Genomic DNA, 13,569 nt, shown 5'->3' on the forward strand with positions numbered 1-13,569 from the left:
CAATCCATGTGATCTCAGAAGAAGTATTAGCAACAGACCTATATTCTGCCTCTGTAGACGACCTGGCGATGGTTTTCTGCTTCTTCGAACACCAGGAAACAGGATGATTACCAATGTAGACAACATACCCGTTTGTAGATACATAGTCGTCGGCATCGCCGGCCCAGTCAGCATCGGAGAAAGCATGAAGTTCAGTGGAGTTGCCTCGTTTCAGGAAGATGCCACTGTCATGTGTTCCCGCCAAATATCGAAGCAGACGCTTAACAGCATTCCAGTGATCAGTGGTCGGAGAGTGCATGAACTGAGACAATTTATTGACCGAGAAGGAGATGTCTGGTCTCGTAAATGCAAGATATTGTAGGCTTCCAACTACACTTCTGTACTCAGTAGGATCCAGTAGCCGTGTTCCTGAATGGAGAGTAAGTTTAGGTGAGGTTGCCATTGGAGTTGTGACCGGCTTGGCTCCAAGCATGTTGGTTCGGTCTAGTAGATCGAGGATGTATCGGCGTTGACAGAGATGAAGGCCATCTGCGCTTCTGGTAGCCTCAATGCCTAGAAAGTAATGCAACTCTTCATGGTCTTTGACTGAGAAGCGTGTTGCTAGTGCATGAAGTGTCTGGGCGATGAGATTGTTGTCGTTCCCGGTAACCAAAATATCATCGACGTAGATGAGAAGATAGACGATTGACCGATCCAACTTGAGAATAAACAGGGAGGTGTCGGAGACAGAGTTATAAAAACCAGCACCGATAAGGAAGGATTGTAGTTCAACGTACCATGCCCGTGGGGCCTGTTTTAACCCGTAGATGGCCTTGCGGAGTTTGCAAACATGAGTGGGTCTGTCCGCATCAACAAAGCCCGGTGGTTGCTCCATATAGACTTCATCGGTGAGGGTCCCCTGTAGGAAAGCGTTATTTACATCAAGTTGCCGGATGGGCCAATTGCGATCCACAGCAACTCCAAGAACAATCCTGATCGTAGTCGATTTAATGACAGGACTAAATGTCTCTGCATAGTCCAGTCCAGGCCTTTGATTGTATCCTTTTGCGACCAGTCTTGACTTGGGGCATTTCTCTGTTCCGTCGGGATTATATTTGGTTGTGAACAGCCAACGACAGCCTACTATGGTCACATCTGGCGGTGGTGCCGGCACGAGATCCCAGCAATGATTAGCTATCTGGGCATTGAACTCTTTAGTCGCTGCTGCTCGCCATTTGTCGTCCTTGAGTGCTTGATTGATGGTTCTGGGTTCGGTTTGTTTTGTAAGTTGAAGGGAGTATAGGTATTTGGTGTTTGGTTTTGAAACTCCGGATTTGGCTCTAGTTGACATCGGGTGAGTATTAGTTTGATTTTGGGGTGGTTGTGCTAGTGGTGGTGGTGGTGGTTGTGGCTGAGGGTGAGGAGGAGCCGACGAAGAAATGTCGGGGGAAGAAGGTTGATCGTTATTAGCTGATTGGGTTTCATTTGAGGAAGTGGATGGGCTTTGAGCTGGGCTTTGTGTGGGTAGGTTTGGCTGGGCCGTGGGTTGCGGCCCATTTTCTGAATGAGCAGTGGGCTCAGGAGTGGGGTTATGCTGGGCCGTGGGTTGCGGCCCATTATTAGTTGGAGCAGTGGGCTCAGAGGAGTGAGAAACAGAAGGAGATTGAGGATTGAGAGATTGTACCTGAGTCGCCGGTGATGTTGTCGAGGAAGCATGTTGAGGCAAGTTTGACGGTTGATGGTGAGGGATCGACGACGGGGGTGACGACGGCAAGACTACTATGAGCGGCGTTGAAGAGGAAGCAGAGTTTGGTGAGGTCTCTGATCTGGGTTCTTTCAAAGTCGGAGGATTCAAGGTCTTATCAAAGGGGAACACTGATTCGTCAAACTGGACATGACGGGAGACGTAAAGGCGATTGTTCGTATCATCATAGCAGAAGTAGGCACTTTGGGTGGTGGAGTATCCGAAGAATACACATTTAATTGAGCGATCTTGAAGCTTGTGTCTGTTATATGGCTTCAGCCACGGGTAGCAAGCACACCCGAAGGTCTTGAGTTTTATGTAGTTTGGTGGTTTGCCAAATAGCTTCTGAAATGGTGAGGCCATTGCAAGGAGAGGTGTTGGCATCCGATTAATAAGATACACAGCCACCGCAAAAGCAAACGGCCAGTAGCGCTTTGGAACAGAGGCTTTGGACAAGAGAGTCATCCCGGTCTCCACGATGTGTCTATGTTTGCGCTCCGACATCCCATTATGCTCCGGTGTATGCGGTGGAGATGTGAAGTGAGAGATCCCTTTGGACTGGAAGAACTGTCGCAGCACCATAAACTCTCCACCATTATCCGTATAAAAGGTACCCATCTTTGTATTGAAATGATTTTCAACTAGGTTTGTGAAAGCTATCAAAGTTTCTTTGACTTGGGATTTCTGTTTAAGTGGAAAAAGCCAAGAGTATCGAGTGAAGTGATCTATAACCACTAGGTAGTATTTGTAGTGATCAGATGATAGAATAGGTGAGGTCCAAACATCTGAATATAGGTACTGAAATGGTTTAGTGGAAACAATAGTTGATTGAGAGAATGGAAGTTTATGGCTTTTATTAATAAAACAATCATTGAAAGAGAATTGTTTTTGAGAAGGTAAAGAAATAGGAAGGGAATAACTCGAGACAATAGATTTTAAGATAGAGTAGGATGGGTGTCCCAATCTTGAGTGCCATGATGATAAGGTAGTCTTAGAACTTGGATACGGTGTGACAGAATGAACTTGAGGCGAGGTCAATGGCCACTCATATAGCTCTTGTTTAGCTTTGCCGCATAGTAACGGGACCCCCGTTGTCAGATCCTTCACCTGAAAAGATTGTGGAAAGAATTCCACAGAAACACCATTGTTATTACACAGTTTGTAAACTGATATGAGATTCTTGTTTATATTAGGCACTACAAGAACATTTGGAAGAGCTAGAGGACGAGAAAGAGTGGAGAGAGATGTGAAACCAGTTTGATTGATCGGGACAGTGGATCCATCAGCTACCATCACATCATTGTGGCCACGGTATGGCTGATGAAGAGACAAATTGTCAAGATCAGAGGTGATGTGGTGTGTTGCTCCACTGTCCATCAACCATTGAGCAGCATTGTATGGATTGGCCGTTGTGAAGTTGGCTCTTGGGTTCCAGGGCATGAAAGGAGAGGCTTGCGGAGGTGGAGCTGCTGTTTGAAAGCTCTGCAGTTGAGCACATCGTTTGGCACTATGGCCCTGAACTCCACAAATTTGGCATCTTCCGAGGTATGGTTTCTGTCCTTTGTTGTCATAGCGAGAAGGCTGCTGGGACTGGTTCCACTGGGATGCCGATGATTGTTGTGGTCCTTGGTAAGTATTCTTCTGCTTGTTGTTATTGTAGTGACGCTGATGATTGTTGTTGTGGCGCTGTTGAGCAACATTCACCGTTACTGGAGCAGGAGAGACAACGGCATCGGTGTGGATGAGCAGCTTGGCCTCATGATTGAGGAGACGCTCATGGAGTTCGGTGATGGAGGGAGGGACGTCTCTGCCTTCAACCTGGTCAATGACAGGCTTGTAGTCCTCCGAGAGACCCTCAAGGATGAGATCAATCTGATCTTCATGATCCACCGGTTTGCCAAGGATGGCAAGTTGATCAAGGCGTGTCGTGATGCCTTGAAGGTAGACATCAATCGTTTTGCTCTCCTTCTTCCAGTGTTTAAGCTGTGTCTTCAGCTGTTTGATGTGTCCACGACTCGGTTTTGCATAGGTGGAAGCAAGCGTGTTCCAAGCTTCATTGGCAGTCGCAGCACGAGAGACAAGAGGCTGTAGAGAGGGAGAGATGGCACCAATGAGAGCACTGTAGATCAGCTTGTCCTGACGTTTCCAGAGTGCAAAGGCCGGATTGTCAGAGGTCTGATCATCAACGGTGAGAGTGGGGGGAGGAACAACGGTTGAGCCATCAATATGACCAGCTAGGTCATAGCCATCAAGGAGAGCATGGATCTGAAGACTCCACATAAGGTAATTCCCAGCGGTAAGCTTTGAAACATTTGACATGTTTATGGTGAGCAGAGTTTGAGCATTGGTAGGGATAGTGTCAATGATAACATTAGAGGAGGTACCATTAGCAGAGGTATTCATGATCGAAAACAGAGAGGAGAGGAAAACAATTTGGAAAAAGAAAAATGTGTTTGATCGCAAAGTTCTTGATACCATGTAAATAATGTATTGAATCTTATATGAACTGATGTACACGAGAGTCCTATATATATACATGAAGCTATTCTAGGGTATATGAAGAACATTAAATGATAATATATACAATATCCTTTTCTAGAGATATACTACAATCAATCATGATTATGATTGATCTTTAATAAGAAGTTGAGCTTCATGCTTGGGCCTTTGTTTTTTCCATGTATGTAAATTATCATATCTTTGTATAATTTCTGTGCAAATAACTCATTATAGTATAATGTTTGACTTTTATAAATTTTACAAGCTCTTTCATATATACATACATACAATCACACACAATATTAGATAGATATCTTGTAAATTTCAAGTTAATAGCATCTCAAGTGAGATATTTCAGTCTTTCAATGAAGTTGCTCTAACAATTTTTACAAAATTAGTTTATTACTTTGGGGGCGTAGAAAAGCCAATCAAAGGTGGCATCAATATTTTTAGTATTAAGGCATTGACTTGGTCCTACAAAGTTCTATACTTATGGGTGGGGTGGCATTGCATCGGTAGTGGCGGATCGAGGATCAAGTTTTACTGGGGGCATAAAATATTTTTAACAAATCAGATTATGTATATATTATGTATAACAATATAAAAACTGAATGTTCATAATATTATTATTTTTACTACTATTTATATATGTTTTTTCTTTTAATTAAATAGAATAAATATATGAAAATTAAATTAACAATAACCTATATTTGTAGATGAAATCTAATATTTAAATACAAACATTATGGCATATAAAAATAGAATTTGTTATATACTATAATACTTTTGGGTTTTGATAGTAGGATGAGTAAAGCTATAAATGCTATCTATTTATATATTGTCTAAGTAAGATATGCTAAAACATTAAAATTTTCTGAAATAAAAAGTGTAAATTAAGAGGAAATTCATAAATGTATGGCCTAATTAAGAAGATAATAGAAGATTAGCAATTTAAAAATGATTTGAAAAATAGACTAAGGAAACTATTAAATAAAAACATTCAATATTTGACATAACTTTACAAATTAAATAGTTATTACCAAAAGGGTTTTTGGACATTGAACTTCAGTTTTCCAGGAATAATCTGGTTTCAAAATAGGTGGGGCATAACAAATATTATGAGTAGAGTAGGCATCAACTGAAAACCTTTACAATTTGCATTGATCTAACAAATTTTACTGGTGGCAACTGTTCCCTTCCTATAAAAAGTAGATCTGCCCCTGTGCATCGGCCCTTGCTTACTCAAGAGGACGAATTATAGCACCTCTAACCAGAAGCCCCGTCATCCGAATGTTAGACTGGTGCTGATACAAATAGAAAGCGATCTTCTCTTTATGCGGCTGTGCATCGAAAACTCCCGCCTGAATTTCAATCCACTCGTTTTTTATGAGATCAACAAACTGAAATTCCCGCTCTTGCAGGCTGTTATCCGGCACCATTAGTTGCGCTGTTGCCGGATTGTTCCATCTTGTCATCGTATCCTCTACTTTGACTACAAAGACCACCTCATATCTTGTCCCATATATCAGTTCTTTGGTGTCGAACTTTCCGCATACCTCCAGATAATAACATCTTTTCATCTTTGCAACTTCAATGGCCTCCTCACTAGCATAATTAACCATTATGAGATTCTCTAAAAGAAAATGATTTCACATTTTACACAGGCATAGCCACGTATATACTACATGGTATGAGAATAAGTACGACTATCTATAATTTCACTAAAATTTAATAGTACATTTTATTTTTATTTTTAAAATTAATTCTGCCATTGTCGAAAACTAATTTTAGTTTTTCGGAATATGTCTGATCACAATATTTATTTTTGGTCAATTGATTCATGGCAGCGCGCATATAATAATCCTCTAGAATTGTATTAAAGTTTCCCTCAAATGTAGGTTAAAAAGGTGGTCTTAAGCACAAGGAGATCTAAGTGTTTTTAATTATTTTCGTGTATAATATGTATAGTAATTAATAGGCTAATAAGGAAATTAAAGAGCTGATCAAGTCATAGATGTTACGTTGTCGAAAATTGTATATAATACGAACTCGTAAGAAAACTCTTACTTGGATGGCTCGTATATAGACTCAAAAGTCCAATATCTGGCATTGTGAGAACCGCTTATCTTGAGTTGTCTTACACTGAACATGGCACGCTGGAAATTTACGTCCGGCTGTTGTATTTGAATAGGTTGGGGCTGCCCTCTTTGATTTGAATTTCCTTGTATATGCTCAAGCACTCTCTTAACCTCCACGACTATTGACTTTATAAAATCCCAATCTGTCCTATCACTATCATAAGACGAGAAGAGTGAGGTTCCACACATCACTTTCCCCAGAAATTGATAAGCACTGGGGTTGCGTTGGGTTCACAAGTCCCACAACATTTGAAGACAAAAAGAAGATAAAGAGCAGCCGTAAGAGGCTTTTTTTAGACTAAGATGCCTTGAAAGACATTTAGTTCAACTTGTTGTGATAATATATCATTCATCTAACAACTAGAGATGTAAAACGGGCGGTCGTCCCTGAGCGGTCAGTGTTCAAATTATTATGGGTAAATATGGATACACTCATATTAAACCCAATTTAAATGAGTTCAGATGGACAAAGCCCAACAAAATTTATAGACAAAACTGGGTTAGACCATGTGGACATTGGAGAGCCCATATAGTTAAAATACTTAGGTTTGACAAATTAGAAAAAATACAATTTCATTTTGTTTTATCAAAATCACAAAATCGAGTTTTCGCTAAAACCGAAAATCGTATTTCTTGTCAATTTTCTCCATCAAAACCATAAAATGTAAGTTCTCTTTAAAATTACATTTTCTCCGTCAAAACCGTAAAATCGTGTTTTCCGTCAAACCTACAAAATTTCGTTTTTCCGTCAAACGATAAAATCATATTTTTTTGTTAAAAACATAAAATCACGTATGTTTTTCTGCCAGAACTGCAAAACTGTTTTTTCTCGTCAAAACCGCAAAATCGTGTTTTCATCGAAACCACAAAATCGGGTTTTTGCCAAAACAGTAAAATCGCGTTATACCGTCAAAACCGAAAAATTGGGGTTTTCTGCCAAAACGTTAAATCACATTTTCCCGTCAGAACTACAAATTCCTTTTCCCCGCCAAAACCGTAAAATTAGGTTTTCCTGTCAATCACAATTTTCCCCACCTGAACCGTATCTTTAAAATTGAAATTATGTTGTTTACATTAAGTGAGCGTATGGAGCCCATGTACCACCCAACAAATCATGATCTTATTTGGTTATGGTTCTATTTGGACATGGTTATATTTGGTCTCAACCAAAAATGTCCATTAAAAAAAATAAACTCCATTCGGATACGCCCAAATCGGCCTAACCTGCCTATTTGACATCTCTACTAGCAACCAACTTGTGGATAATATATCAAGTTAGTAATCAGTTTACGACTTGAATATTAGACTGAAACCCGAACGACAACTACTTGGCCCTAGTCGTACATGTTATTCAATTGACATAACAGTTTCAAGACAAATTTGAACTTCGATTCAGGATATAAGATATTGATTCAATAAAAAAAGAAGAAAGGAGAGGAGAACCTGTTTTCTGGAAATGGCAAACCAAACTTTTGAGGAACAGATGCTAAGGCTTCCTCCCATTTCTGGGTTCTTTCTAGATCGTGTGAATATCTGCTCTTTAGATTCATAAAACTTTCTCCAAAGTAACCTTGAAGATGTTTAACAACGGAAGGTTCTATCTTGTAGAAGATGGGAATCACATAAAGATTGCCAAGATCCATACATTCTTTGATCTTTGCCAGCTCATCCAAACACCATTCCGAATTGGCGTAGTCGTTGGAGAAGATCACTAGCGCGATTTTGGACTCTTTGATTCTAACGAACAGGTTCTGTAGATCCCTCCCTCTCAGCTCCAGCTCGTCTATGAAAACGTTAATGTTTTCATTTTTCAAGGCTGGCTCGAGGAAGCCGATGAAGCCTCTGCGTAGCTCTTGTCCCCTGAAATTGATGAAAACTTGAGGCCGTGTTGACCTCCATCCAATACCGCAAGAAGAAGCCTCCATGATCAATTCTTCTTGTTGTTAGAAAAACATGCTTTGAGCCATATTCTAGTCCATATTATTATGTTAATAAATGACATATTCTTTCCAGTTGACAACTTGCTTAATAGTTATCTCCATGACCGAAGTAATTATTTAATCCTTGTAAGCTGCAGAGGGTCTTCTTCTCAGTTTCCATAAATTATTTAACCCAAGTATCAAATTTAAAATTGCAACCAGAGAGAATAGATCCATAATTATCTTCAATGATTATACTATGTGTTAAATAAAAAAAGATTTTTATGTGAATATGCCATTGAAAAAGAGTTTCTTCTGGAGATATAAAAACTTTCAGGCACGTTTTCCAAGAAAAGTCGTTACCCATCATATTTTCCTCTGTAAAGTAGTTTAACCGTGGGTCCATAAGTTGCACATTTCAAATATTTTCTCTTTGAGAAAATTTTTGGATCTACACAAGCTCCAGCTTTTTACACGTCGGGTTCTTCCGCCGATCCGTGGTCGGAGGAAACGATGCTCCTCTAATCCTCACCGGCGACTCCTCTTTTGAAACATGAATGTACCCTGTTCAGTCAGATCCCTCAGTCAGATCCCTCAGAAGTTCTGTGTATCTAGTTAGAAAATCTCTTCAAAAGAACCTTTGGTAAAAACTGTCTCTCAATGAAGAGAAGAACCCGTTTGATTCTCCTAATTCTCTTAACCTCACAAAGCCTCTCTTTAAAGCACACATCATGCAGAGAAGACTCTCTTACGCTGAGAAAGGTAAAGCTACTGCTGTACCTTCTTTACCTCTGCGAACATATAGGGTTAAAGTCCCTTCCATTTACTCGACTGAACTTATTCGAAAGCACACTCTCCCTGGTGGGAAGATTGACAAATCCAAAAGTACGAAGAGTTTGGTCTTTTATCCCTTTCCTTTCTGACCACCGGAAATGCGAATCTCGACCAATTGGAGCGGATCTGGGGCAAGGCTGTTTCCAATTCCAATTAATGTCAGAAAGAGACATCTTGAAGGTTCTGGACAACCAACCTTACCATTTTGCTCAGTGTAAGGTTATTATCCAAAGATGTGAACCTTCTCTCTCCCCAAGCTTATCCAACAAGATCCCGTTTTGGATCCAATTTCAAGGTATCCCCCTACATCTCTGGTCAGAAGGAATGCTCGCTTGGATCGCAAAGGATACTGGAACCGTCGAAACTACAGAGGTGAGCTCCACAGTAGCGATGAGAGTTCATGTCAATGGACTTCAACCTCTAATAAAAAAGACTACTCTGAAGTTGATGATGTATATGAGACAATGGTGGCGCTTGTGTACAAAAAGGTCCATAATCACTGTACTATCTGCTTCAGTCTGTGCCATGACAAGGAAGACTGCCCGATGCTCCTCGTGTAGCTCAATCAGTCTCAAGTGAACCTCGAGGAATACATATTTCTGAGAAACACTCATCAAGAGAAACAAAAGCTGAGCTAGAGAAATCGAATGCTTACCAGCATAAAAACTCCCACTCTCGGGACCAGTCTCAGGGACACTCCAGAGGATACTACACCTCATAACCTGAAAGATACGAGAGGAGAAATGATCACTATACTGATTCTGCTAGACTCAAAAATCCTCCTTCAACGGAGAGAATGGTTTCTGCAAGAAACTACCCTCGAGGTATAACAACCTATAACTCTTACCACTCTCATGAATACTAGTGCAACGAGCCAGTGATAGAGATGTCAAACAGGTTGATCTGTCCTGTCCCGTCCCGTACCGCAGCGGGCTCATCTCTTTGCGGGTCACGGCGGGTCAGGCCCGCGCGGGCTGCGGTCTCCAAAAGGTCGTCCCAAGCCCGTACCGCAAATTGCATACTCCTTTACAAGCTGTCCCGCGGGACATACGTTAATGTAATGTATCCGATCATGCTTGACACTGCAGGCCGCTCCAGAACACTTCCTGATGCTGCATGCTGCTCTAAGATGCCTCAGGCTGCTCCCCTACATAACCAAGTTCACATAATTAATATACATGAAATGTCTACAATGCAAATTCTTCAAAATTTGTAATATATTATGCATATTTTCTCTATTAAAAGTGCATATAGAACATGAGATGATTATATATATATATATATATATATATATATATATATATATATATATATATATATATATATATATATGAAGTCATAACCAAACAAAAAGTGCATGTAAAAATGAGATGTTAATGTATATTCTATTCTATTGATGTAACAAGATAACAATGATAAGTAACGAGAGAACATGAAGAATAAAATACATATCGAAGAAGGCTCTAATCAGTAACAAGACTAACTCTTTCAGCTGAACGACATCATTGTTATAGAATTAAATAGCTTAGTCGATCAAGGCTCTAACCATAGCTTATTCTCGTTACCGCTTTGATCAGAGCTTAGTCTTGTTCATGTTATCTTAACCAAATAAAATAGTTATAGTTAATTTTGTCACACTCAAACATATTTACATACCAATTAAAGATAATTTCAGAATATGTTTTTCATTAGCTTATAACTCGTAAGTTCATAACCAATTTTTTAGTTTTAATAAATAAAAACTAAATATAATCAAACACCAAAACTAAGCTGCTAATTCCAAAATTAATTAAAAAACACCAAATTAAAACACTAATGGAGCTCAAAACATCATCGTCGGAGCTCGAATCATCATTGCTGAAGTTTTTTTCTTTTTTCAGAGGAAAGTCATATAAATTATCTTTTTCACTCTTTTTTATTTTTTTTGAGGTAAAACAAGAATTGAGGAGGAAAAAATGCGGGTCTTTGTAATCCCGCAGACCCGCATCGTCCCGTCCCGCAAAAGACCCAGTCCCGCAAAGACCCGTCCCGCAAAGCCCGCTAATTTGCGGGTCTGTAAAATCTCGGCCCAATCCCGTCCCGCGACAGTTCTTTACGGGCCAGACCCGCGGTCCAGGTCCATGATTGACATCTCTAGCCAGTGAAATGCCATGTATCTCAGAGGAGCTATCCATCCAGATCCCTGTGGGTGAAGAAACAATACCCTAATGAGCTAGAAAAGCCTTGACACGGAAAAGTCAGAGTCCTCGAGACCAGTAAACCTACCTCCTCCACCGGCAGGATTGGAATCAGCTAGAGTGGAGATTCGAAATGCTCTGCTTCAATATTCAAATTGTGAAGATCCTACTGAAAGCACAGCTAGAAAGGAGAGACTCAGACATGGTGAAGAATTGGGTGAGTTCGAAGAAGCAGCAGCCAACTAGTAAAGATCACCGTAGAGGTACAACACATAGCGGAACCAGATCAAATGGAGGAGATAACCCATGAACGTGTCCCGGCTTTACATTGGTTGGGACCAATGAGCGAGCCAAACTCAATTATCCAGAGATTGGGACCGTTGAACGAGGACCAATCGATGGAAGAGATGCCTCAGATTGTGCAGCCTGCTGAAAAGAAAAAAAAACTAGGAAGACCTCCAGGGAGACGTTTCACCCCCCCCCCCTCTCCACTGTCCGTGATGAATTCTGGAATCCGGAAAAGAAAAATCATGAAAAATGGATCAGTAGCACGCCAAAAGACAGAAAAAACTTCAAAACAGTTACTCTTAATGAGGAGAACAGTCACAGACCTACTACGACAAAGAAAATTGATCTCACTCAATTTACCCTAAGGAGTGAATTACTCTCTCAAATAAGAGGATCAGTTATAGTACTTCGGGATCGAATCCACAGAGAGCTTGGACACACAATAAATCCTAGACAGTAAATAGCAGTGGTGAACAACTAATTGCTCGGCTGATTTGATTGGGGTTTAGACAATAATGATGAAGTGTTAAGCCTAGGGTTTCTATTCAGGAAATCAGGATTCTAGATATATAGATACTAAGCATGCATGCAAGATATATGAGAATTCTACAAAGGCAATAGTCGATCAACTTTGGTTTTTTAGACTATTTGTTTTCTAGATCTTCGACCTCAACATCCGTTTGTTGATCTGAAGAAAGTGTCGATCGATGATTCTTTAGGAATATCGATCGAGACACCTTTCGAGCCGTCAATCGATTAATCTATATGATTATCGATGGATGGTCTTCTAAAACTCTAAACCCCAAACTTCTTTAACTTATAACTCAATCTCTTCTTTCCATTCCAAACACCCAATTCACTTAGAAGACAAAATAAAATTATAAAATTAAATTTTCATGATTAAGTAAACAAACTAAATAAATGCATTAAATCTGGAAGTAAATCATGTTTAAAAAATTACATCATGATTCAGATACATCATTCTCTTCATCATCACTAGAAACATCATCATTTTCATTAATCTCGTCTTCAACAGCTTCGTCTGTGGTATCGTCGGAAATATCTTCATACTCATGATTATGCGGATCAATGAGTAGGATGTCATCCATTTGTTGCTCAGGTTGTTCGACTTCATTGATATGTTCTTCTTGAAAATGCGGTTCTTCTCCACCGATTATTCGTCCACGAGGTGTACCTTTGATAACGGCTAACCAACTTATTCCTGATTCTCTCATCCTAGGGTATGGGAGGAAGCTAACTTAGTCTACTTGCGAAGCTAATATGAAAAGCTCGAATTTGTTGTGCATTCGTCCACCACTGACAGCAAATACACCAATTTTTTTAAACCGAACACTTCTGTTTACAACGGGGTCGAACCAGTCACACTTGAAGATGACGGATTTCAGCTTCAATAACCCTGAGAATTCCACTTCAATAATCTCCTGTAAGATCCCGTAGAAATTTGTTTCGCTTTTCACACATATTTTATAATTGATGGCTACCCGCTGTTTACCATACTCATATGTATGAAAAGTAAAGCATCGTGTGAAATACATCGGTGATGTGGTGACTTTGCAAGTGGACCCTGAACTAATACGTGAAACCATGTGGGGTAATCTTGATCCTCATAATCAACCTGTAAAATTAAGAAAATATTGAAATTAATCATACAAACAGTGAATACATATAATGTATGCAAAAAAGTGAATACATATCATGTATGCAAAAAAAAAATATTTGACTAAATACCTGACTCTTCAACCATTTAATGAAGTGTTTATCTTTTTTTCTATCTACCTCACTTGTGGATATACCTTGGATTGCTTCTTCGACTTGGGTAACAAATAGGCTGTAAAATACACATATTTTCTATTAATTAATTAATCATTTAAAAAGTATATGTTTAGAAGTTTAAAAGTTTTCATATATGTTACATTTCAAAATAGCGCATCAAAGGATCCTCGCAATTGAGTAGAATGTAAGTATGTGCA

The 13,569-nt window shown here is 39.7% G+C and overlaps 1 protein-coding gene across 1 annotated transcript; it reads right to left on the bottom strand.

Moving 5' to 3' along the window:
* Positions 1-5,206: 5,206 nt before the first annotated feature.
* LOC108859913 (protein PHLOEM PROTEIN 2-LIKE A8-like) lies at positions 5,207-8,419 on the bottom strand. The gene is made up of 3 exons (XM_018633815.2): positions 7,804-8,419; positions 6,290-6,514; positions 5,207-5,827 (listed from the first exon to the last, which is right to left on the bottom strand). The coding sequence occupies exons 1-3, from the start codon at positions 8,283-8,285 to the stop codon at positions 5,461-5,463; spliced, it is 1,074 nt and encodes a 357-aa protein (XP_018489317.1). The 5' UTR covers positions 8,286-8,419; the 3' UTR covers positions 5,207-5,460.
* Between the last annotated feature and the right edge of the window lie 5,150 nt (positions 8,420-13,569).

This window comes from Raphanus sativus, chromosome 5 (assembly GCF_000801105.2).
Source record: "Raphanus sativus cultivar WK10039 chromosome 5, ASM80110v3, whole genome shotgun sequence".
Classification (NCBI taxonomy): Eukaryota; Viridiplantae; Streptophyta; class Magnoliopsida; order Brassicales; family Brassicaceae; genus Raphanus; species Raphanus sativus.

Bases quoted from the DNA above. Each gene is read 5' to 3' on its own strand.
- LOC108859913 (XM_018633815.2), bottom strand. From the start codon at position 8,285: ATGGAGGCTTCTTCTTGCGGTATTGGATGGAGGTCAACACGGCCTCAA. The intron at 6,515-7,803 runs GTTCTCCTCTCC...GTCTTATGATAG, and splicing joins TTGCCATTTCCAGAAAACAG to TGATAGGACAGATTGGGATT. The intron at 5,828-6,289 runs GTAAGAGTTTTC...TAATTATGCTAG, and splicing joins TCTATATACGAGCCATCCAA to TGAGGAGGCCATTGAAGTTG.